Source organism: Zootoca vivipara, chromosome 1 (assembly GCF_963506605.1).
Source record: "Zootoca vivipara chromosome 1, rZooViv1.1, whole genome shotgun sequence".
NCBI lineage: Eukaryota > Metazoa > Chordata > Lepidosauria > Squamata > Lacertidae > Zootoca > Zootoca vivipara.
This window is the reverse complement of record NC_083276.1, coordinates 132,856,298-132,879,952: the sequence shown is the minus strand read 5'-3', so window position 1 is coordinate 132,879,952 and position 23,655 is coordinate 132,856,298. Positions and strand designations below refer to the sequence as shown.

Genomic DNA, 23,655 nt, shown 5'->3' with positions numbered 1-23,655 from the left:
GAGCAACGGATTCAAACTACAAGAAAGAAGATTCCACCTAAACATTAGGAAGAACTTCCTGACAGTAAGAGCTGTTCGGCAGTGGAATTTGCTGCCAAGGAGTGTGGTGGAGTCTCCTTCTTTGGAGGTCTTTAAGCAGAGGCTTGACAGCCATCTGTCAGGAATGCTTTGATGGTGTTTCCTGCTTGGCAGGGGGTTGGACTGGATGGCCCTTGTGGTCTCTTCCAACTCTATGATTCTATGATTCTAGCCATTGATGAGCACCCTTTGGGTTCGGTAAGCCAGCCAGTTACAAATCCACTGAAGCATTGTCTAGCCCGCATTTTACTAGCTTCTTTACTAGAATATCATGGGGCACCTTGTCAAAGGCCTTGCTGAAATCAAGATAGGCTACATCCACAGCATTCCCTTCATCTACCAGGCTTGTGACTGTCAAAAAATGAGATCAGATTAGTCTGACATGACCTATTTTTCAGAAACCCATGCTGACTTTTAGTGATCAGTGTTCCTTTCTAGGTGCTCACAGACCATTTGCTTAATGATCTGCTCTAGAATCTTTCCTGGTATTGATGTCAGGCTGACTGGGTGGTAATTGTTTGGGTCCTCCCTTTCCCCCTTTTTGAAAATAGGGACAACATTTGCCCTCCTCCAGTCTGCTGGGACTTCGCCTGTTCTCCAGGAATTCTCAAAGATAACTGCAAGTTGGGTGACAATGTTTCTATTTTGCTTAATAAGTGTGTGGGGGGGGGGTGTCAGCGTCGCTTGTGTAGGTTCTCTGCTGTTCACTTGTGTTCCTTTGATGGTGAGAGATGTTGGGGTTGGCCTAGGATATGGTTGTTCCTTTGTGGTTGGCTGTGGTCTTTGTTTTGTGTGTGAGTGGGGTGGGGGAGTGTTTTGGGTCAGGTTAACCATATTGATTCGTATGCTGTTGGTGGTTTTTTGAAACGACTAAACTAGCCAAGTATTCTTGTACTACCTCCTTACTTGTTCTGGGCTAAAGAATCAAGTTTTCTGAAGTCGGCGTTCTTAAAGTCTAGAATTTGAGTCTTCGTATGCTTGGTTGCTCCTTTCTGCTGTATAATAAACTCCAGAAGAGCATGATCACTCCCACCTAATGATCCTGCCACTTCTACCCCACTAACCAGGTCATCACTATTGGTTAGGACCAGATCTAAAATGGCTGATCCTCTTGTTGCTTCTCGTACTTTCTGGACAATGAAATTGTCTGCAAGGTCAGTGAGGAATCAGTTCGACCTTATGCTCTTGGCTGAGTTTGACATCCAACAAATAACAGGATAGTTGGAATCCCCCATTACTACTATCTCACTTCCTTTTGAATGCTTGGCCATCTGTTCCAGGAAGGCATCATCTGTGTCCTCAGTTTGGCTTGGGGGTCTATGGTAAACTCCCACAATGAGATCACTGTTATTTTTCTCTCCTTTAATAGTGTTCTGCACACTTTGCATTGCAATGTACATTACATTGCAATGTAAATGTATTGCAAAGTACATTTACATTGCAGTGTAGCCAAAACAAAATTCCAAGTACTGTATATTAGTACTTGGCCAATAAATTATTATTCTATTCTAGTCTAGTCTATTCTATTCTTTAATTTTGACCCAGATACTCTCAATTAGGCTTTGAAGTTTTAAATCCAGGATCTCTTCACAGGTATACACATCTCTGATATATAATGCCACTCCTCCTCCTTTCCTGTTTGGTCTATTTTTCAGAAATAGATTGTATCCCTCTATTACTACATTCCAATCATGAGACTCATCTCACCAGGTTTCAGTGGTGCCTATTATGTCGTATTTACTTTGCTGTACCAAGAGCTCAAGTTCATCTTGTTTATTTCCCATGCTCTGTGCATTAGTATACAGACATTGAAGACCATTGATCATTCCCCCCATGTCTCTTATTTGAGGACTTTTTCCTCCCACCACTAGGTTTGCTTGTTGTTTGTTCCATTTGTTCCTTGACATTTGGATGATCATCTTCAGCACTTGATAGATTCCTACCTTCAGGACCACTGTCTCCCTCCCCCACATAAGTCAGTTTAAAGCCCTCCTGATGAGGTTTTTGAGATTCTTGGCAAAAACATTCCTCCCAGCCCTTGTGAGGTGCAGCCCATCACTTGCCAGAAGTCCATCTTCAAGAAACTGCAGACCATGACAAGGCTGTAAATTGTCTCTCTGCTTATTTAACTTATATGCAGAATTCATCATGCGAAAGGCTGGACTGGATGAATCCCAAGCCATAATTAAGATTGCCGGAAGAAATATCAATAGCCTCAGATATGCAGATGACACAACTTTGATGGCAGAAAGTGAGAAGGAATTAAATAAGCTTTTAATGAGGGTGAAAGGTAAAGGTAAAGGGACCCCTGATCATTAGGTCCAGTTGTGACCGACTCTGGGGTTGCGGCGTTATTGACCGAGGGAGCTGGCGTACAGCTTCCAGGTCATGTGGCCAGCATGACAAAGCCGCTTCTGGCGAACCAGAGCAGCACACAGAAATGCTGTTTACCTTCCCACTGTGCTTTCGAACTGCTAGGTTGGCAGGAGCTGGGACCGAGCTCACCCCATCCGGGGATTTGAACTGCTGACTTTCTGATCGGCAAGCCCTAGGCTCTGTGGTTTAACCCACAGTGCCACCCGCGTCCCAAGTGTGAAAGAGGAGAGCGCAAAATATGGTCTGAAGCTCAACGTAAAAAAAACCCTAAGGTCATGGCCACTGGTCCCATCACCTCCTGGCAAATAGAAGGGGAAGAAATGTAGGCAGTGAGAGATTTTACTTTCTTGGGTTCCATGATCACTGCAGATGGTGACAGCAGCCACAAAATTAAAAGACGCCTGCTTCTTGGGAGAAAAGCAATGACAAACCTAGACAGCATCTTAAAAAGCAGAGACATCACCTTGCCTACAAAGGTCCGTATAGTTAAAGCTATGGTTTTCCCAGTAGTGATGTATGGAAGTGAGAGCTGGACCAATAAGAAGGCCGATTGCCAAAGAATTGATGTTGGGAAAGATTGAGGGCACAAGGAGAAGGGGACTGCAGAGGACGAGATGGTTGGACAGTGTTCTTGAAGTTACCAACATGAGTTTGACCATACTGCAGGAGGCAGTGGAAGACAGGAGTGCCTGGCGTGCTCTGGTCCATGGGGTGAAGAAGAGTCGGACATGACTAAACAACAACAACAACAACAAAGGGGCAGCTGAATGAATATTATTGGCAAGTGTGAAGTGATGCCAACTAGAAGCTAAGTGAGAGTGGATGCAGCAATAATAATAATAATAATAATAATAATAATAATAATAATAATATAATTTATTATTTATACCCCGCCCATCTGGCTGGGTTTCCCCAGCCACTCTGTGCGGCTTCCAACAGAAATATTAAAATACAATAATGTATTGTATTTTTAAAATACATTAAAAGCTTCCCTAAACAGGGCTGCCCCATAAGTCTGGTAGTTGTTTTTCTCTTTGACATCTGGGGTACATCTTTAACATATCCTGTAATGAAAGCAGGAAACCTTTTTTAAAAAGAAAAGAATTTGTATTAAATTGAATTAATTCGATCTGATTCAGAATAATTCGGAAAACTAAGCAAAATAATTAGCAAAAACAACTACCGTATTTTTTGTTCCATAGGGTGCACTTTTTTTCCTGCTCAAGAGTAAGGGGAAATCTCTGTGCGTCCTATGGAGCGAATGCCATGGCTCCGGCAGCGGGATCCCTCGGCTGCCCCTGCAGTTGGAAGCTGAGGGATGCCTCCGCCGCTGGCGCCATGGCTCCCGCCCGTCCCTCCTTGCTCCTCCCTGCTTGCTGCCCCCATCCGGCACGCTCTAGCCGGGAGTGGAAGCGCCGCCGTGCAGGGCAAAGCAATGGACGGCTGAGTGAACTGATCAGTAGATCACCCAGATACCAAATGGAGATGAACCAAAAGTGTGATAGACCACATGCAGCCCCAAAAGGCCACATGAAAGAGATTGGTGTGAAGAAATTTTCTGTGTGATGGGCAAAACAGTATATAGAGAACTATTTGAGGTCTAGAATAATTCACAAGGTGTATTCTTTCTGGACACTGCATAGAATACTGAGTAAGTCCTGAATGGAAGAGTAAGTGTTGTAATATTATTTTATTGAGAATACAGTCATGCCTCGGTTTAAGTGCGCCTCGGTTTGAGTACTTTCAGTTTCAGTACTCCGCGGACCTGCCTGGAAGGGATTAATCCACTTTCCATTACTTTCAATGGGAAAGTTCACTTCAGGTTAAGTACGCTTCAGGTTAAGTACAGACTTCCAGAACCAATTGTGTACTTAAACCGAGGTACCACTGTACTGATTTTCAACACATATTAATTATAGGAAAGAATAAGTTTGTTTCTGGTTGGACATTTGACTCTTGGAATGGCCACAAGCCTCTTGTTGGGCAGATATAAATAAAAAATAGCAAAAAACAAAAAGGTACACACTGGAGGAAAAAATATTCAAAATGTACCCAACAAATTTGCACAGTGAGGATACCACATGGCATTTCACCTAAGCCACTAATTACAAAAAAGCCACACAGGCTGACAGAGCAGTGGCAGTGAGTTTAAGATTCTTACTGTGTTTAATCCTGATGCACCTGATGCAAGGACCTCTAGGCAGCCCATTGATCTTTGATAGATTAATCAACTCAAGGCTGCTATTAGGGCATCAATAAAAATCTTTTCCATAACTTCACAAGGCCATGTATAATACCTAAGGCTAAAACAGACACTGGAAATCCATGACAGGAACTACTGTCTCAATATTTAAAAGAAAATCAGCTGGGGAGGGAACAAATTAGATCAGAACTGTAAGGGAGTTAATCCTTGCCCTACAGGCTACTTTCCTGTAAGTTTTCCCTAATAGGCAAACAGAAATTTGGGGGAAGCTTTAGTTCAGGAAAGGTTCACTGGACGTAAAGGACTAACTCCTTCTTCCAGCTTCTCAAGTCAATTTGGTCTGCCCCTACCCAACAGCTGCGTTTGAAAGACAGAAGTTGGACTGGCCACAAAATTCTGTAGTAAGGAATTTAAGGTTTCAGCCAGCCAGCCTAACCACTTTCATTCCACTCCCACTCCCAGAGTTTTCCAGTATAACAGCTTTCCAAACTGAGCGTGCTCTCAATTTCTCCCACTCCATATTTCCCCCCCTGCAAATGTTGGGGCATCCCTTGAGTCCACTGATACATCCTTCTTATGTGCAGGCAGTGCCATTTTGGAAACACAAGGATGCATGCTAGGAAAATGAGCTTTGTATTAGTAGAAAAGGTTAAAAGAGGCATATGTTCTGATTAATCTCCAATATCTTGGCAAACTTGTCCAAAATCCACATAATACTATGAGTGCCCCATCTTCCTCTGGCAAACATGAGAAACTGCAAAGAGGTATGAGGAAACAGCTATTTCGCATTGTGTTTCAGAAATGCTCTGAGCACATTAAAAAGTGTAATACAAATACTGATAAGCCCCAACTCTTCTCCTCCACTCAGAGTACCTCAGAACTACAGCACAACTGCTGGGACAATCCTCCATATCCTTCCAGAGCTTGAAACACAGAACAATGGCTGGATCTTGTCCATGCTGGATTGGCTTGATAGGTGCTTCAAACACCACAAAAGCCCAGCACAACTGCAGGTGTTTCCCCTTCGTACCTTTAAGCTTGGGAAGAGCGATAGAGCTCATCCATGTGACAAAATCGTTTGGAAACACTCTTAGCCCCACAGAAGTGACACATGTTATAAAGTATGCCTTTTCGAAGGAGTGGAGGATTAGCCCTGGCATTTGCATTGTGCTAGCACTTCAAGTATCTCTTAAATTCAGCATGACATCACACAGGATCTCACATTGCCTTTTCATAGATGAGCATGGTCTTGACCACCACAAATGTTGATTGGCCAGCAGGGCCATCCAAAAATGTGTCGTCGTCGCCCCCCAGTTTGATCCTTAGAACCGATTGTTTAGTGTACTGCACACTCTACCTTGGGTTGCCTGCTAGAAGCACCTGACTCATTCTTTTAATCGTGCCATCCAAGGACACTGAGAGTTTAGAGCAAAACTATTTTGTGGAACATGAGAATCCTGCCTAGTATCTTGCACAGATTCCTCCTTTGAAAGTTCTCCAGACTAGGAGATAAAATTAGAGCACTCTGAAACAGCTGAGAGATATCCCCTTCAATGAACTGTGAAGGTTGCCCATGTAGAGAGGAATGGAAGGATTCCCCAAGCTTCACAAATCTGGTGTTTGCTATATATAAAAAAGCCTTGATTGGTTTGTTGCTTTTGTTTTGTTTGTTTTTTAAATGCTACTTCTGAATTAAGTACTCCCCCACTCTGGTTCCATTGGGGAACATCTCCCTGCAAAATTCACACTGCTATTATAGTTACTGGGTAGTAGCAGCTTCCATCATTGTGGAAATTGGGAAAGTACAGTATCTATAAACATTTGCTGTTGGCCCAGGATTTTGAGAATCTAACACAATATGCTTGTTTTCTCACTAAGGAAACAATGAACATAAAATTAGAGGGACATCTAGTCCTGGGATCACTATTCCAATACAGTACACCTCCCAAAGCATTGTTGTCTGATAAACGTGTTCAGATGTGGTCTTATAACTTGTAAAGCAGGAGAAGTGAGGTACTTGTGGGACCTCCAGATGTTGCTGGACTCCAACTGCCATCTGCAGGTCCACTGGTTCCTTACCATGGCTTTAAAAATGTTTTATTCATATTTGAAACTTCATAATGTTCAACAAAGCTTTCAAATGTTAGTTGCATGCAAGGAGTAACAATTGGCCCTCAGGTAAGCTGGCAGGTGGCTGTGCTCTGCTTCCAACTATACACAAAGACATAGACACTTTAGACTGCATAAGTGATTTCGCAAAGGGAGATATGTGCACAGCCTAATGGCTGGTAATAACAGTGTCTGGTAACTGGGTGAAGTGCCCTCATCAGATGCTTTTTCAGGATACATGTAAGCTGCTCACCAACTTCAGGTGAATAGGCCAAGTGCCTCCTGTAAAAGGATTGTGATGAAGAGTATATTACACCGATGCTCCAATATCTGCCTTGATTTTATGTGGCTCTAAAACAAGGCATTGTTGCATGGTGGTTGGTTGGTTTTTTAATGTATACACCCCTACACTGTTTGAGCCTAATACATGTAATATTGATTGTGGATTGTGGATATCTCCAAGGCAATCTCTAAACTTGATTGTGAACCACCTCTTAAAGTATCACACATTTGGCCAAGTTCAGACAACAAAGACACATGGAAATACATAGTTTCAACTTTACATAGTTTAGAAGCAATTTCCAGGCTCTATTTAAGCGGCCTTTTTTTAGAAGGTCATTGAGTATAGGTGGGGGATTCTTTAGCTCTTTAACTGTCGTTGCACATTATGAACCTTCCAAGGGCACAGCAACTCAAAGAAAGCTATCCAAAGAACAGCTGAAAATACTCCCTGCTTGAGGTTGTCAAGACACCCGTATTCTATTCCTTGGTGTAACAGCGCTGCCTTGTGATATGAAGAATCTTCATCAAATGCAAGAACACTGGTTGCCAATGCCAATTCCCATTGTCCAGTTTGTATCTACCACTAAAAGGGATGCAAATAATGACATTCTATTTCATACCTGGCTGATCTGTACTGCAGAAACCTGGACTGAACATACAGATGAGTGGCTTGGAGAGTTTGGTAGGGATTTGCAAGGGCCTATTGAAAGCTGCTGCTTTTTTCTTGTTGCAACAATCTTCTGTGCAACTGTAAAGACAAAATTAAAAGAATTTGATTACATAGAAACCCTGTGATGCAGTGTTTTGCTCCTCTATTCAGAGTCAGGCTTACATTAAATACCACTTTCATGATCTGACCAACAACATAAACTGGCAGTCCTGCAGCTGATGCACATAGAAACTACAGAGGAGCAGAAGCTAATGGTAAAAGTGCTTACTTGTCTGTTGCTGTTGTTATTAGTAATATTAGTGTACACCACAAATCTCTTGAAACCAAGATGTGTTTTCAATCACAATAAACACTTTAAAAGTGAAATCAATTTCTTCTGGATTCCACATGAATGAATTTGCAATGAGAACAGTTAAGTGGATCATTTGTTTTCAAGAGGGAAGCTAGAACACCAGAGATAGAATGTCACAGTATTAAAATTATTCTGAATGAAACACAGCCTCCATCTCCAAGAAAAAGAAAAAGGAGGGGGCAGCTTTGGGTGCAGGGTGTATTTGTTTCTGTAACTTCTCCTGGAGTAGATCAGCACAAAGTTTAAAAAAGGAAGGCCAAACTGAGGGATATTTCAGCTTCAGTTTTAGCTGGTCTACTCTCAAGGTCTCAAGGCAGTTTTCCAAACCTGTTACCCTCCCAATGTTTTAGACTACTTCCAACCTAGTCACCATGGCCATACTGAATGGGGCTGATGGACGTTTCATTCAAAATGTTTGGAGGGGAAGGCGTTGTGGTGTTTGTCTGTTCTTTTGGAAATGTCTGTACAGGGGGAGAGAAAGGGTTAATACGTAAACCAATAGAAAAGCCCAGAGGCTTTTAAAAGGCTTGGCCAGAGGTTTAACAGTGGAAGAAGACAGTTGGAAATAGAGAGACAGTTAGTTTGGTTGGTTTCTTGTGGGTGGGAGGCATGGGAGTCAGAGTGGGTTAGAGACAGAGAGAGTGAATTGGATTGCCGTGTTTCAAAGTATTTAAAACTTGTTTGCGTTCATAATAAACTGGAATCTTTGTTAATACGTTACAACCTCTGAATATATTACCGGGAAAACCTGGTTGCTGGCAGTGGAAGAGAAGAGACGTGGTGGCGCAGGGTCAATAGTCTGTGGAACGACTGGGGGCTCTGTGTGAATGCCACATCTGTCCTATCGCACCAGTGAAGCTGATAAGAGGGACCTGTTACCAAAGTGTTCTACCTCCCAGAGATTTGCCCCACATGCCGTTCCACCCAATGGCAGCTTGGACCAGCACAACTGAGCAAGCTGGGTGAATCAGGGGGTCTTCAGGGTGGGACTCTACCCCACCAAACACCTGATTCGCCCAGGAGCAGGGCAGCAAAAATAAATAACTTACTGACTGGTGAATCAGGGGGTCTGCAGGGTAGAGTGGCAGCAAAAGATGCATCTATCCTACCAAACATGTGATCCTCTTGGCAGTGTGGCAGCAAAAAAAGTCTCTTTTGTTGCTGTGCTACCAAGGAAATCAGGTGTTTGGTGGGTGTAGTAGAGCAGCAAAAGTTGTGCACATTTACTGCCGCTGTGTCCGACTGACCAGCTGACTGCAGCTAGGCAGGTGGAGTTGCTAAGCACCAAGGGTGGTGCCTGGACATCTCCATCCAGTCACAAAAGGCCAGTTGTCAGTAGCAAAATGTGACTGGTGAATAGCTAATTTCGGACGCCGCTCACAAGGGGTCTAAACACACATGGATCTAATCCTCAAACCCTCTGGCGAATATGCTCATTTGCCCATCTGGGTCATGTATTAAGACTAGGTCACATGTCATTTCAAGTTTCACCTCTGATTTAAAACTGGAGATTCAGTTCTTGACTTATATAAAACTCTTGGTGTATTGAAACAAATTTATCTTCATTTATGTTGCAATTATCTCTTAGGGCAGTTAATTTGATGGAAATTAAACTATTGTTTAATTGCTCCTATTAATCGAGAGATTTAAAGAACCACAGTAATAAATAGTTACCTTCAAGACAGAACAAAGTCAAAGCTACTCATGTTGATTCTAAATGGTAAAGTAATTCTAAGCAGAATGAGAACAGAGCAAGCTTAAAATGGTCTTTTCAAAAAAGGAGGGTGCTGCAGAGCAGTATATCAAGTTTTCCAGTGAAATAGTTTTCACCCTATATTTCAGCAATTCATAAATTTGTAATCAATCTACCACAACCTGATTAAAATCAGTATTTTTTTTCCTCTGAAGGAAATGCTATTATGGGGGCATGAAGCCCCACACATATCCAATGTGCTTTAAGATGTGCCTAGTGCACTACTGGAATGAACCTCACAACAGTTTTCCATGGAGCAATGCAGCTCTCGGCCTGAAAAAAGGTTCCCCATTGTTGTATTAGAGGAAATTATTTCTGTTAATCACGACAGACCGGGACAAAAACAACAACCTATTGTTGGCCTACTAAAGTGAGAAATAACCTCTTGAATATCTATTACCACATACAGGTGAAACTCGGAAAATTAGAATATCGTCAAAAAATGCATTTATTTCAGTAATGCAACTTATTATTTTTTATTTTTCTTTCAATTTTTACAAATGCTTTCTTTTGGAAATTCCACAGTGATAGAACAAATAGTTACAATAATACAAAAATAAACATTGCTATTACATTTCATTAATTACATTCCATTTATAATTGACCTGCCTAACAACAAATAATTACAACAAATAAAGGCTTGGCATATCTTGCTTTGCATGTCATGCATCTATCTCATATATTGGTTTCACCTTTTAAGTTGCGTTACTGAAATAAATGCACTTTTTGACGATATTCTAATTTTCCAAATTTCACCTGTACATATTCCTGAATAATCCCCTTCACCCACTTTTTTTAAAATGCTTTTTGGGTTTTTCAATGAATTATTAGAATTGGCTTCCTTAGGACGCTTCAGGGGCACAGATATAAAGCCACATATTTAGAACTGGCAGGGAGTCCCTGGTGCTGTCTACCCAAGAATATGGTGGTTTTTATATGGATAGGGTAATCTGTGAGTTTTAGAGTTTTACAGTGTGTGCGTGTGTGTGTGTGTGTGCACACACGCACACACACACACACAGAGAGAGACATGGAGTAATATTGTGTTTTATTGTACCTGCCCTGAGACCTTAGGGTGAAGGGTGGATAACTAAGACCACCACAAACACACACACATTCACCTCAGACCTGAGGAACATTAGCCCTGAATCAGTGTTGGGGGGTGGGGGATGCTAATGTTTAATTGTGGTTTATTTGGTCCACCATCTTGATTCAACATGGCAACTGCCATCCAAACATGAATGAAGACCACCTCATCCATCTTGGGAACCCGTGTGCCAAGTTAGGTGCTGATATCTTCAGAGGCATACAAATTAGCACAGGTTAGAATGGTTATGCCCAAAATCAGACAAAATCCCACTTAAGCCACATTCTGGTCTACCATATTGATTCAAAATAGTGGGTAGCATCTCAACATTTACAAAAACCGATATCCCCACCTCAGGAACTCTCATGCACAGTTTGAAATTGGTGCCATTTGGACCCACCACACACAAAAAATGGGTGAAGACAAGCCTAAGTCACATTTTGGACCACCGTTAATTCAAAATGGTGGCCAGTAGCCCAACACTGAAGAAAACCACAGGACCCCGCCCCCTGCCCCAGGAACAATCATGCAGAGTTTGAAATCAGTCAAGTTTGTACCCATCACTCCAAAAATCAGGCAAAGTCACATTTCATACTGCCATCTTGATTCAAAATGGTGGCTGCATTGCCCACTTCAACAAAAACTGCCACCCCACCTCAGGAACTCTCATACCAAGTTTGATGATGGTATCAAGACATGGCCAGACCTACTGAGAACAAATGGCAAAAAAAGTTTTTCCAGAATATATAGTAGATTCCTTTATTATCCTGACCTAAAACTCATGTTTTCCCTATCCCTGATAGAATTAAGACCAATGTACATATGTACACCAAGACAGAAAGGTACAACAAGATACTTCACAACACTGAAGAACTGTCTATTTTAGAATCACCACATATACAGTGGTACCTCTACTTACGAATTTAATGTGTTCCGAACGCACATTCGTAAGTTGAAAAAAACTGTAAGTCAAATCCCATAGGAATGCATTGGGAGAAAAAAAAAGTAAGTCGAAGCAACCCTATCTAAAAATTCGTACCGGTAAGTAGAAAAAATCCTATCTAAACCACATCCAAGATGGCGGACGGAGCTCCGTTCATAAGTAGAAACATTCGTAAGTAGAGTTATTCGTAAGTAGAGGTACCACTCTATGGTGTTTAGAACCCACAGAAGACCTCAGTCCTTCCAGATATGTTCATAATCTAGCCACAGCTGCACATCCTCCTAAGGTACAACTACCCTCCCTCAGACCATGTGGTGGGCCGGACTATATTTTTGGGGGGAAATGAACGAATTCCTATGCCCCACAAATAACCCAGAGATGCATTTTAAATAAAAGCACACATTCTACTCATGTAAAAAAACCACCATGGATTGAGAAGGCGATTGGACCGCATCCGGCCCACGGGCCTTAGGTTGCCTACCCCTGGCTTACATTAACCTAGCATAGGACTGCTTCATTTTGAATAGGCTAAAACCTGGTTTTCTGCCAGTTCTCTTTTGCATTCATAGTTTGAAGAAAAACCTAGATTTCATATCAGAACTTGCTCATCAACATTTTTTCACATTTTCTCACTAGCATGCATCAAATACACCATTAATCTTATGATTTTTTGGGGGGGGGAATAATAAAACCATGAACAACAAAGTATGCTTAGTATTATATAGGCATAATTAGGTCAAATGTGAATTTAGAATTTGGATATCACCCTTTGCATGCAAAGTATTCCATATCCTGGATCTATTAATCATCCAACGAAATTGCGAAAAAAGGGGGCTCAATGAGCCTTCTGTATTTTATGAGAAAATTACTCAACTGATCTACCCCATTAGAAAAGATGGGAGGATGGTAGATACAAGCTGATGTAGAGCTCACAAACAAGGCTATAATATACACCACTACATATACATGTCAGCAATTTTGGCATTTTGTCTTACCCCATGGGAATCACTGAAACGGTCAAACCTTGAATAAATGAGAGGTTGCCTGTTAGGGTTAATAAAAACTCCTTAAAATAAACCTATGTAGATTAGCTATTAAGATACAGTGCTGCCTCGCAAGATGAATTTAATTCATTCTGTGAGTCAATTCGTTTTGCAAAAAAATCATCTTGCGAATCCCATAGGAATGCATGGGGAGATTTTTTTTTTTGCCCATAGGAACGCAATAATTGAATTTCAATGCATTCCTATGGGAAACTGTGATTCGCTAGACGAATTTTTCACAAAACGAATTTGTCTTGCGAGGCAACCTCCGATCGCAAAACCCATTCGTCTAGCGAAAAATTAGTCTAGCAGGGCATTCGTCTAGCAAGGTACCACTGTACTTCTAAGTGTAGGACTGTGTGTAGAAATTAACTAAAAACACCTATTTTGTTGAGAAATGCATGTATTATTAAGAGTGCAACCCTAAACATACTCAGAATGGCTTGCACACCCCTTATACAGGGTGAGTCTTTTAAAAGAGGCCACATGGAACATGTGTACTCTGTATCCATGGGGCCTCTTTTAAAGGACTCACCCTGTAGATCATTAGTGTCAAAGTAGAGTATACTCAAAAGTGATTGGCCAAGAAAAACAATCTTAATTATACAAGATATATATAATTTTAAAAGATGATGCTGTTAAGGTGCTACACCCAATATGCCAGCAAGTTTGGAAAACTCAGCAATGGCCAGAGGATTGGAGAAGATCAGTCTACATCCCAATCCCAAAGAAGGGCAGTGCCAAAGAATGCTCCAACTACCGCACAATTGCGCTCATTTCATTCGCTAGCAAGGTTATGCTTAAAATTCTACAAGGCAGGCTTAGGCAGGCTTAGACCGAGAACTCCCAGAAGTGCAAGCTGGATTTCGAAAGGGCAGAGGAACCAGAGACCAAATAGCAAACATGCGCTGGATTATGGAGAAAGCTAGAGAGTTCCAGAAAAACGTCTACTTCTGCTTCATTGACTATGCAAAAGCCTTTGACTGTGTCGACCACAGCAAACTATGGCAAGTTCTAAAAGAAATGGGAGTGCCTGATCACCTCATCTGTCTCCTGAGAAATCTCTATGTGGGACAAGAAGCTACAGTTAGAACTGGATATTGAACAACTGATTGGTTCAAAATTGGGAAAGGAGTACGACAAGGTTGTATATTGTCTCCCTGCTTATTTAACTTATATGCAGAATTCATCATGCGAAAGGTTGGACTAGATGAATCCCAAGCCGGAATTAAGATTGCTGGAAGAAATATCAACAACCTCAGATATGCAGATGACACAACCTTGATGGCAGAAAGCGAGGAGGAATTAAAGAACCTTTTAATGAGGGTGAAAGAGGAGAGCGCAAAATATGGTCTGAAGCTCAACATCAAAAAAACCAAGATCATGGCCACTGGTCCCATCACCTCCTGGCAAATAGAAGGGGAAGAAATGGAGGCAGTGAGAGATTTTACTTTCTTGGGCTCCTTGATCACTGCAGATGGTGACAGCAGTCACGAAATTAAAAGACGCCTGCTTCTTGGGAGAAAAGCAATGACAAACCTAGACAGCATCTTAAAAAGCAGAGACATCACCTTGCCGACAAAGGTCCGTATAGTTAAAGCTATGGTTTTCCCAGTAGTGATGTATGGAAGTGAGAGCTGGACCATAAAGAAGGCTGATCGCCGAAGAATTGATGCTTTTGAATTATGGTGCTGGAGGAGACTCTTGAGAGTCCCATGGACTGCAAGAAGATCAAACCTATCCATTCTTAAGGAAATCAGCCCTGAGTGCACCCTGGAAGGACAGATCGTGAAGCTGAGGCTCCAATACTTTGGCCACTCATGAGAAGAGAAGAATCCTTGGAAAAGACCCTGATGTTGGGAAAGATTGAGGGCACTAGGAGAAGGGGACGACAGAGGACAAGATGGTTGGACAGTGTTCTCGAAGCTACGAACATGAGTTTGACCAAACTGCGGGAGGCAGTGCAAGACAGGAGTGCCTGGCGTGCTATGGTCCATGGGGTCACGAAGAGTCGGACACGACTAAACGACTAAACAACAACAACATATATAACCAGAACTTGGTCTGTGCCACTGAAACCTGCCACCCAACAGTTTCCTTGCCTGAGCTGATGGAGGCTGTCTCAATAAAGATGTTGGCCTAGGGCAGTGGCGGCGAACCTATGGCACTCAGAGCCCTCTCTGTGGGCACATGCGCTGTTGCCCCAGCACAGAGTTCGCCAGAGTTCATTACTAGGAAGCCAGAGAGACGAGGGGCCGGGCTGCTCCCCCTCCCCCTCTACACGTGCACCTGAGGACATTTCTCATCTCACCCGCCCCTCTACCCAGCCCAGCTGCTCCCACTGTTCCGCGCCCCTCAACTGAGTCAGGTGGAGCCACCCGAGTGCAGCACGCAAGCTGCTCCTCACGCTCCAAACAGTGAGGTGGAAGCAGCCGAGCATCGAGGCAGGGATGATAGCGTTGGGTGATAACGCCGAGGCCGGTGCCTCCCCCCCAACTCCGGTCTCCCATCACGCCGATGTGGCCCATATCCAAGGACATGAGCACACGGACAAACAGAGTTCAAACAGAAGCTTAGCCTTGAGGAGTAACATCTAAGCCTAATTTATTGCAAATTAAATCAAATGTAACAGAACAAATAAAAACATGGCTTCTCCCACTGTCTTTCTTCCTCAGAGAGAGAGCTGCAAAAGCAAATGCTATACAAAACGGAACAGCGTATCTCCATTTCCGCTCACAAGACTCCAATAATCAGTGCTGGAATGTAAATAGACCTGTGACATGTAACAATCCACACATCTGCAGCACAGGAGGAATGGAATTTCCAACAGTGAACAGGCTCTTTCTTTTCCCCTCAGCCCTCTCCTCCCTGCTCTCCACGTGATTCTGCAGAGGAATCAAGGCTTGCCGTCGTGACACAGACACAGGGACAAATTTGTATTGGGTGCTTCATTCTTTTTTAATTTTGTGTTTTTGTATACTCCAAGTCTTGAACACCCAAAAATGAATACAGCAAAAAAGAAGAAGCAAGAACAGATAGTGGAAGATTATTCCAAGAGGCCTGGACAGAGGCATTTGGAGTGACTGAACACAATGGGAAAGTGTGATGTATTCTGTGCAATGAAAGTGTTGTGTGTCGCACAACTAATGTCAAACGGCACTTTGACACCAACCACAAAAGTGTTGCCCAACTTGGTGAAACTGAAAGAAAATAGTTTCTTCCAAGGGAAATTGAGGAAATATCATTCCCAGGACTGTATGTTAATTTTTGCAACTATCTTTCTAGCACAAATCATCTGACACCTGCCAGTTTTCAGATTTGACTGTGCATAGCAAAACATGGTAAGTCCCTCCCTGATGGGGATATTATCAAAATGGCCATGTTGTCTGGGAGTAATTCCCTTTTTCATGATTTCCCAAACAAGAATAAAATTATTCAACTCATCTCTGAGATGCCACTTAGCAGAAATACTGTTAAAGATAGAGTCCAGTGCATGGCAAGTGACGTTAGTCAGCAGCTCACCACTGACTTACAAAAGGCTTGGATGAAAGCACAGATATAAATCATCGTGCAAGGCTAGCAGTAATTTTGCATTATGCTGTTGGTGACATCATGAGAGAAGAGCTGGTGAAACTGGTGTCTTTGCCTAAAAGAACACAAGTGATAGGTATCTACAATGCTGTGATGGAGGCTTTTTTGTCACAAGACATAAGACCAGAAAAAGTGGTTTCAGTTACTACACCTTCCATGGTGGGGGCAACATCTGGTTTCATACAGTTATTTATTAAAGAAACAAAACATCAAGTTATTCAGTTCCATTGTATTATTCGCGTATAAGACTACTTTTTAACCCAGGAAAATCTTCTCAAAAGTCGGGGGTCGTCTTATACGCCGGGTCGTATTTCTTATACGGTGAGCATATCCTAAACTATATATTTTAACTGGAAAAGTTTGGGGTTGTCTTATACGCCCAGTCGTTTTATACGCCGGAATATATGGTACATCAAGAAGGTGACCGGGAAACTACAATTAATCCAGAATACGGCAGTTAGACTGGTAACTGGGAGCAGCCGCCGAGTCCACGTAACACTAGTCCTGAAAGTTGGCTCCCAGTACATTTCCAAGCACAATTCAAAGTGTTGGTGCTGACCTTTAAAGGCCTAAACGGCCTCGGCCCAGTAGACCTGAAGGAACGTCTCCACCCCCATCGTTCAGCCTGGACACTGAGGTTCAGCTCTGAGGGTCTTCTGGCGGTTCCCTCCCTGCAAGAAGTGAGGTTACAGAGAAACAGACATAGGACCTTCTTGGTGGTGGCAGCTGCCTTGTGGAATGCCCTTTCATCAGATGTCAAGGAAATAAACAACCATCTGACTTTTAGAAGACATCTGAAGGCAGCCCTGTTTAGGGAAGTTTTTAATGTTTGAAGTTTTATTCAGTTTTTAATGTTCTGCTGAAAGCCGCCAAGAGTGGCTAGGGAAACCCAGCCAGTATTATTATTACTACTACTACTACTACCAGGGAAAGCATAAAAAAATTTGACAATATCCTCAAAGATGTCACATCATATCATAGCTTGTGCTCTGAATTTTCGAGTGTTTCAAGCACTTCTTAGAATCATAGAATCATAGAAACATAGAGTTGGAAGAGACCACAAGGGCCATCCAGTCCAACCCCCTGCCAAGCAGGAAACACCATCAAAGCATTCTTGACATATGCCTGTCGAGCCTCTGCTTAAAGACCTCCAAAGAAGGAGACTCCACCACACTCCTTGGTAGCAAATTCCACTGCCGAACAGCTCTTACTGTCAGGAAGTTCTTCCTAATGTTTAGGTGGAATCTTCTTTCTTGAAGTTTGGATCCATTGCTCCGTGTCCGTTTCTCTGGAGCAGCAGAAAACAACCTTTCTCCCTCCTCTGTATGACATCCTTTCATATATTTGAACATGGCCATCATATCACCCCTTAACCTTCTCTTCTCCAGGCTAAACATACCAAGCTCCCTAAGCCGTTCCTCATAAAGCATCGTTTCCAGGCCTTTGACCATTTTGGTTGCCCCCTCTGGACACGCTCCAGCTTGTCAGTATCCTTCTTGAACTGTGGTGCCCAGAACTGGACACAATACTCCAGGTGAGGTCTGACCAGAGCAGAATACAGTGGTACTATTACTTCCCTTGATCTAGATCAGGGATTCCCAACAAAAATTTCTCGAGGACCCCTCATCGAGCCGCTATTGTGACAAGGACCCCCATTAATTCCTAATCCTAAAATTTAAAAGTGGTTTTATTTATTTTTCAGTTGTTTTCCTCTTTTCTTTATCCTTCTTGGGGAGGGCGTTGGTGTGGTGGTGGCTGTGGTGGCGGCAATGTGATGGCCGTCCGGGGGTCGGGGGTTTCCCTCTGGAGGGGGGGGGAGGTTTCTACCCTTTCACCTGGGTTGAGGGTGGTGGTGGGGCCCTCTCTTCCCTGTCGTCCCCTCTTCTTTTCTCCTCCTCTGGGGGTGGCTGTATTTGCGGGGGTGGCAGCGCCAGCGCCAGCAGGTTCGGTGCGGCCTTTGTTCTTCGGGTCCCCACGAGGCTCCCCGTGTGGCGCGCAGGAGCTGCGCGATCGGGGCCCTTCGCTTGGGGGTCAGCTAGGGGTGATGGCGACTGCAGTCTCGAGGCAGGCCCCCCAGGATCGTTGCGTGGTGGGAGGTCTCGGGCCACGGAGCTCCGCTTGGCCGTCGGCCGGGCGCCCTCGGCTTCGGCCCGGTGGGCCTGCGGGGGGCCTCAGCGGCTCCTCGCTTGCTCCGCCGGACGTTTCCGACACCCACACGGTCGCCGCGGAGTCCGCGGCCTGGAAGGCAGCTTCGGGCCTCTAGGCCCAGGGGTTCCACCGAGTCCCCAGCCGGGCGCACTCAGCCTCAGTCCGGTGGGGTCGCCGGGGGGCCTTCAGCGGCTCCCGGTTGATTCACCGGGCTCGCTTGGCGCCCGCGCATCGGCGACGGCAGTTCCGCCAGTTCCAGCAGGCCAGAGGCTTGGCATCTAATAGCATCTTGAGGAACCTTCTGACATAGCTCGCGGACCCCTGGGGGTCCGCGGACCACCTGTTGGGAACCACTGATCTAGATGCTATAGTCCTATTGATGCAGCCCAGAGTTGCATTGGCTTTTTTAGCTGCTGCATCACACTGCTGACTCATGTCAAGTTTGTGGTCTACCAAGACTCCTAGATCCTTTTCACATGTACTGCTCTCAAGCCAGGTGTCACCCATCCTGTATTTGTGCCTTTCATTTTTTTGCCCATTTCTCCCTGTTAAAATTCATCTTGTTTGCTTTGGCCCAGTTCTCTAATCTGTTAAGGTCATTTTGAAGTGTGATCCTGTCCTCTGGGGTATTAGCCACCCCTCCCAATTTGGTGTCATCTGCAAACTTGCTCAGGATGCCCTCAAGCCCATCATCCAAGTCAATGACTGCCTCACTACCCCGTGGAGTCCAACTCGGCTCGCTTTTACTAGCCAGGATAGAGACAGGTGGTTGGTTTCACTCGTCCAAGCAACCTGTTTACATGCTTGGATGTAACAGATTGGAATTGATCCCATGCAACTTGTTCAAGGCATCTCTCCCAGCCAGCCTGCAGCCAGCCTGCCCAAGATGGATCCCAGTCTTCCTTCTCCTCTTCTCCCCAGCACACCTTGCCCAACATTCCTTTTTCCTGTCACCTCAAACACAGCTACCCTGGCAACCTTCCAAACCCACAGTCTCTGTTCACAGCTCAGGCAAGGGGGAAGGCCGCTCTCTTGCCTTGTCAATGGCCCTGTATTGTTTCTTAATGGCCCCAGTCTAGCCCGGTCGCTTTGCATAGGCTTGCTCAGGAAATCCTCTGCAGCGTGTATTTTCTGTTCATATTCCAATTAATCAAAATCCTAGCATTTATAGTCATTTCTAGTGTTGAAATGAATATAGATTTGGTCCTCCCCAAATCTATAACTGCATATTGAAAAGCAGTCACATATAGTCACTTCCATTGCTTAAATCAGCTTACTTCATATATCTGCGCCTAGTTCTGAGTAATGCTGATCCAGTAACTTTGCTTATTTTACTGAGTGTGTCTTATTGCAACCCTAAATGGTCTTAAACCAATGTGTTGGGTTTACTGTGTTTACTGAACACAGAAGCAGTGGCTCAAGGAACGAGTATGTTTTATATATTTTGCTATTGTTGCACTGACCCCTACTGGTCACTTGCTGAATCTACAAAGTTCATTCTAAACTGAAACTACTGTACTGTACTGATAACATTTACAGGTGATGTAGATTGGGTGGTGGTGGTTTTACAAGCAAACTTCAAAGTGAACTCTAGCTTTCTAAACGCATGTTGTGCACATTGTTGTGCATATTGCAATGCTATCTATTTTAGAATCAAATACATATCCAAAATATATATTTCTAAGGCTGTAATCTTATGCACAGTTACTTAGCAGTAAATACAAATGAACTCAAGAGAAATTTATTGAGTAAACATGCATTTGCTTGCCCAAATGTATTTCATTGCTTTAAACAGATCCATTTTGCTTGAGGGAAGGAAATGTTAACATTATAGAGAAAGGTAAGCTAACAAAATCCAATCTCTAAATAGTATCAACTTGAACAGTGATGTATTTGTTTTACATTTTCCAAAGGAAATACCTTGTTTTTTGAGCATCTCGGAAGCCAAATGTTTCGGTTTTCGAATGCCGAAAACCCGCAAGTGAACGGTTCAGTTTTCTCGCAAGTTGTACGGCTTCTGAGGTGTGTTACTCCATTTTTCTCAATGGAATTTGCCGACCATCCATTGTGCCTTGGTTGTCAAACATTTCAGAAGTCGAACGGTCTTCCAGAATGGATTACGTTTAACAACCAAGGTACCACTGTATAGTTCTTTCCATCACTGCTTAGCAACAGGAAACAAAAAGCCACATTGGTTAAAACCCATTTCTACATAGATGCCAAACCCTTACTCTTAATTATCATTTTAATTTATTGCCTGCCCTTCATCCCAAGGGCCCAGGGCAGATTACAATTTAAAATACAACTTTAAAATTCATTTGAAAACTTGCCATTAGAAAAAAAATCAATAAAAAAGGGGTGGGTATAGTCCAGTCACTCATAATTAACCTCATACTTGCTGCCACAAGAGAATAGCAAACACCAATATGTTCAAGAAGATGCCCTAGTTTCCCAGAACTGCCCCACAGGAAAATTACCCACACCCACTGTTTGGTGCTTTTCATGGATGTAAGAATACAAGAGGCAGCATCCGAGTAAACAGTTCCATTAGCACAAGGACTTTTAACTGTGCAATAGACCTTCCCTGTCTTCTAGCATTGGCATAGAACTACTTGTTCTACAGGGCCTCTCCCCAAATGCCTTGGAACTTGTGCTTTAGCCTCTCAAAACTGCTGTCGCAATGCCTAGTTCTACCCTGCCCGCATTTGAAGCATCATCCATTTTTCACATTCATCCTCGGGACTCCTGTCAGCTTCCCATTCGCCCCCACAATCTGTTCAAAAGGTTGTGCTGCCACCTATTTAATTTTAAACAACTCTTGATACTTAACGTACTCTAAAACACTCCAGATTGGACCCCATCTCACTCCGTTGCATATAAAAGCACTCCTACCATTTGCAGAAGGGCCACTGATCCAACAGAAACTCCTATAAGCTAACAGAAGAGGGCAGAAAGGTAAATCTCAAGCCCACCTCCCAGGTTATTCAAGGTCTCCCAACGCTGGAGCAGATTTCTGGGGAGCATACTGGGTGGCAGAGAGGGGAATCCAGTGGAAATTATCTCTCCATCCCCCTCTTCTGCCAGGGGGACCAACTCCTGTGGTCAGAGTTCCACTCAAAATATAACAGATTCAAGCTCCAGCTGCTGTGTGATAAGTGAAAAGCCATTGGGCATGCCCAACTTTTGTGTGGATTGTTCTGTAAAGCTCACAAAACATAATCCATAGGGATTGTAACTTGTCAGAAGTGGGAGGGAAGAGGGGCGATGGCTCAATGCTCAATTTTTAATCTGAACTTCTAAGTACCGTACTAAACATAGCATTGTAAGCCACCCCTGGGTGAGCAAGCTTTCTTAATCAAGACTGCAACTCTGCTTTTCATTAATACTACATTGCAAGCATCTAGTATTTAAGCAAGCTGTGTAGTTAAAGATGGACAGTCTATTAATGAGAAATCAGGGCGGCATGTCACTTCAGATTCTTAGCTATGGCCATAAGCATTCTTCTATAAAGGTCACAGCTGCACATTACTGAAACAAATTATAGGCACCAGAGGAATTACTCCTTGGTATAGCATGAGACTAGTGTGTTGTAGAGGGTTCTGCACATCACAATTTGCATCAACACTATATATTTACTGACATTTGCTTAAGATACAAATGCAAGATGAAACAAAAAAAATTAATACAAAAAACCACCTCCAAATCAAGGCAATACAATAAACCAAAGAAATTAAGGCTGGACCCAAGAGAACAAAACAGCTAAAGTAATTTATCTGAGGAGCAGAAATTATCATGCTGAGAGATAAACATTAGGAAATCACCAGAATAGAAAGGCAATAATATTCCATGGTTTTCTGGAGCATCATATCCTTTTATCAAAACGGATGATATCAGATATAGCACAAAAAGGTAAAACCAGACTTGTAAACCTCTGGGGTATATCCACCTGAGTGTTAAATAATTCAAATGTGCAAATGCTTATCTGTGGTGTTTTTTTAAAAAACACAACATACTTCACATATGGGCTCGTGGAGTTTGAATTGGTGGTGGCTGACCAGGAAAGAGATCTATAACCATGGTGATTAATAAAAAGGTTCCCCCTGTGTGCTACAGCTGTGAGAAAGGTAAACGCTACGCTGGGGATAATTGGGAAAATGAGTAAAAATAAAACTGCCAATATCATAAAGCCATTCTACAAATCTCTAGTGCAACCACATTTGGAATACTATGCAATTTCAAGTTGCCTTACCCACGAAAAGCATATTGAAGAACGGGAAAGTATTTAGGAAAGGGCAACCAAAATGATAATCTCTAGGTGGAAAAATTACAATATTTGTGGAGTGTAAAAGGTGACTAGATAGAGGGGTATAAAATTATGTATGATGTCAGGAAAGAAGAAAGATAATACTATCTGTCCCCCATAATACTAGAGCCAGGGGCTATTGAATGTCAGAAGATTCAGGATAAGCAAAACAAAGTACATCTTCAAAAAGCAGTTAAATTATGGATTTCACTCCCACTAGATGTAGTCATTAGAATCACAGAAACACAGAATCGTATAATTGGAAGTAACTCCAGTGGGCATCAAGTCCAACCCCCTGCAATGCAGGAATCTCAGCTAAGGCATTCATGCTTTAAAACCTCCAAGGAGAGTCCACCACCTCCCAAGGGAGATTGTTCCACTGTTGAATAGCATTGCAGGGGGTAGATTAGATTACCTTTGGTTTCCTCGCACCAAGTTGCATTGTGCACAAACCCATGGAAGATTAAAAGATTAAAAATCTGCTTGCCATGATGGCATATTGGAGGTAGAATGCCATACCAACTACTGGAGTGTACAAATGGAGACCCCCTTGTGACTTCCCATGGGTATCTGGTTGACATAGTAAAAGAAGGATGTTGGACTAAATGGGGTCTTTAACTAATCTAGCACACTTCTTCTTATGTTCTTAGTTTTGTCCATGCTAATGCTGACTATCACTTCCAATCTCTGTAAGTCGGTGAATGGAGCACAGATCTG

The 23,655-nt window shown here is 43.1% G+C and overlaps 1 protein-coding gene across 4 annotated transcripts in view; it reads right to left on the bottom strand.

Annotated features, from left to right (window-relative positions):
• AGAP1 (ArfGAP with GTPase domain, ankyrin repeat and PH domain 1) overlaps positions 1-23,655 on the bottom strand; it is a 378,138-nt gene that overhangs the window by 246,118 nt on the left and 108,365 nt on the right. For all 4 annotated transcript variants that reach the window (XM_060282347.1, XM_060282348.1, XM_035139158.2 and 1 more), the window contains one exon: positions 7,669-7,796. In XM_060282347.1, coding sequence (XP_060138330.1) covers positions 7,669-7,796 — 128 coding nt within the window. The remainder of the gene's footprint in view (positions 1-7,668; positions 7,797-23,655) is intronic.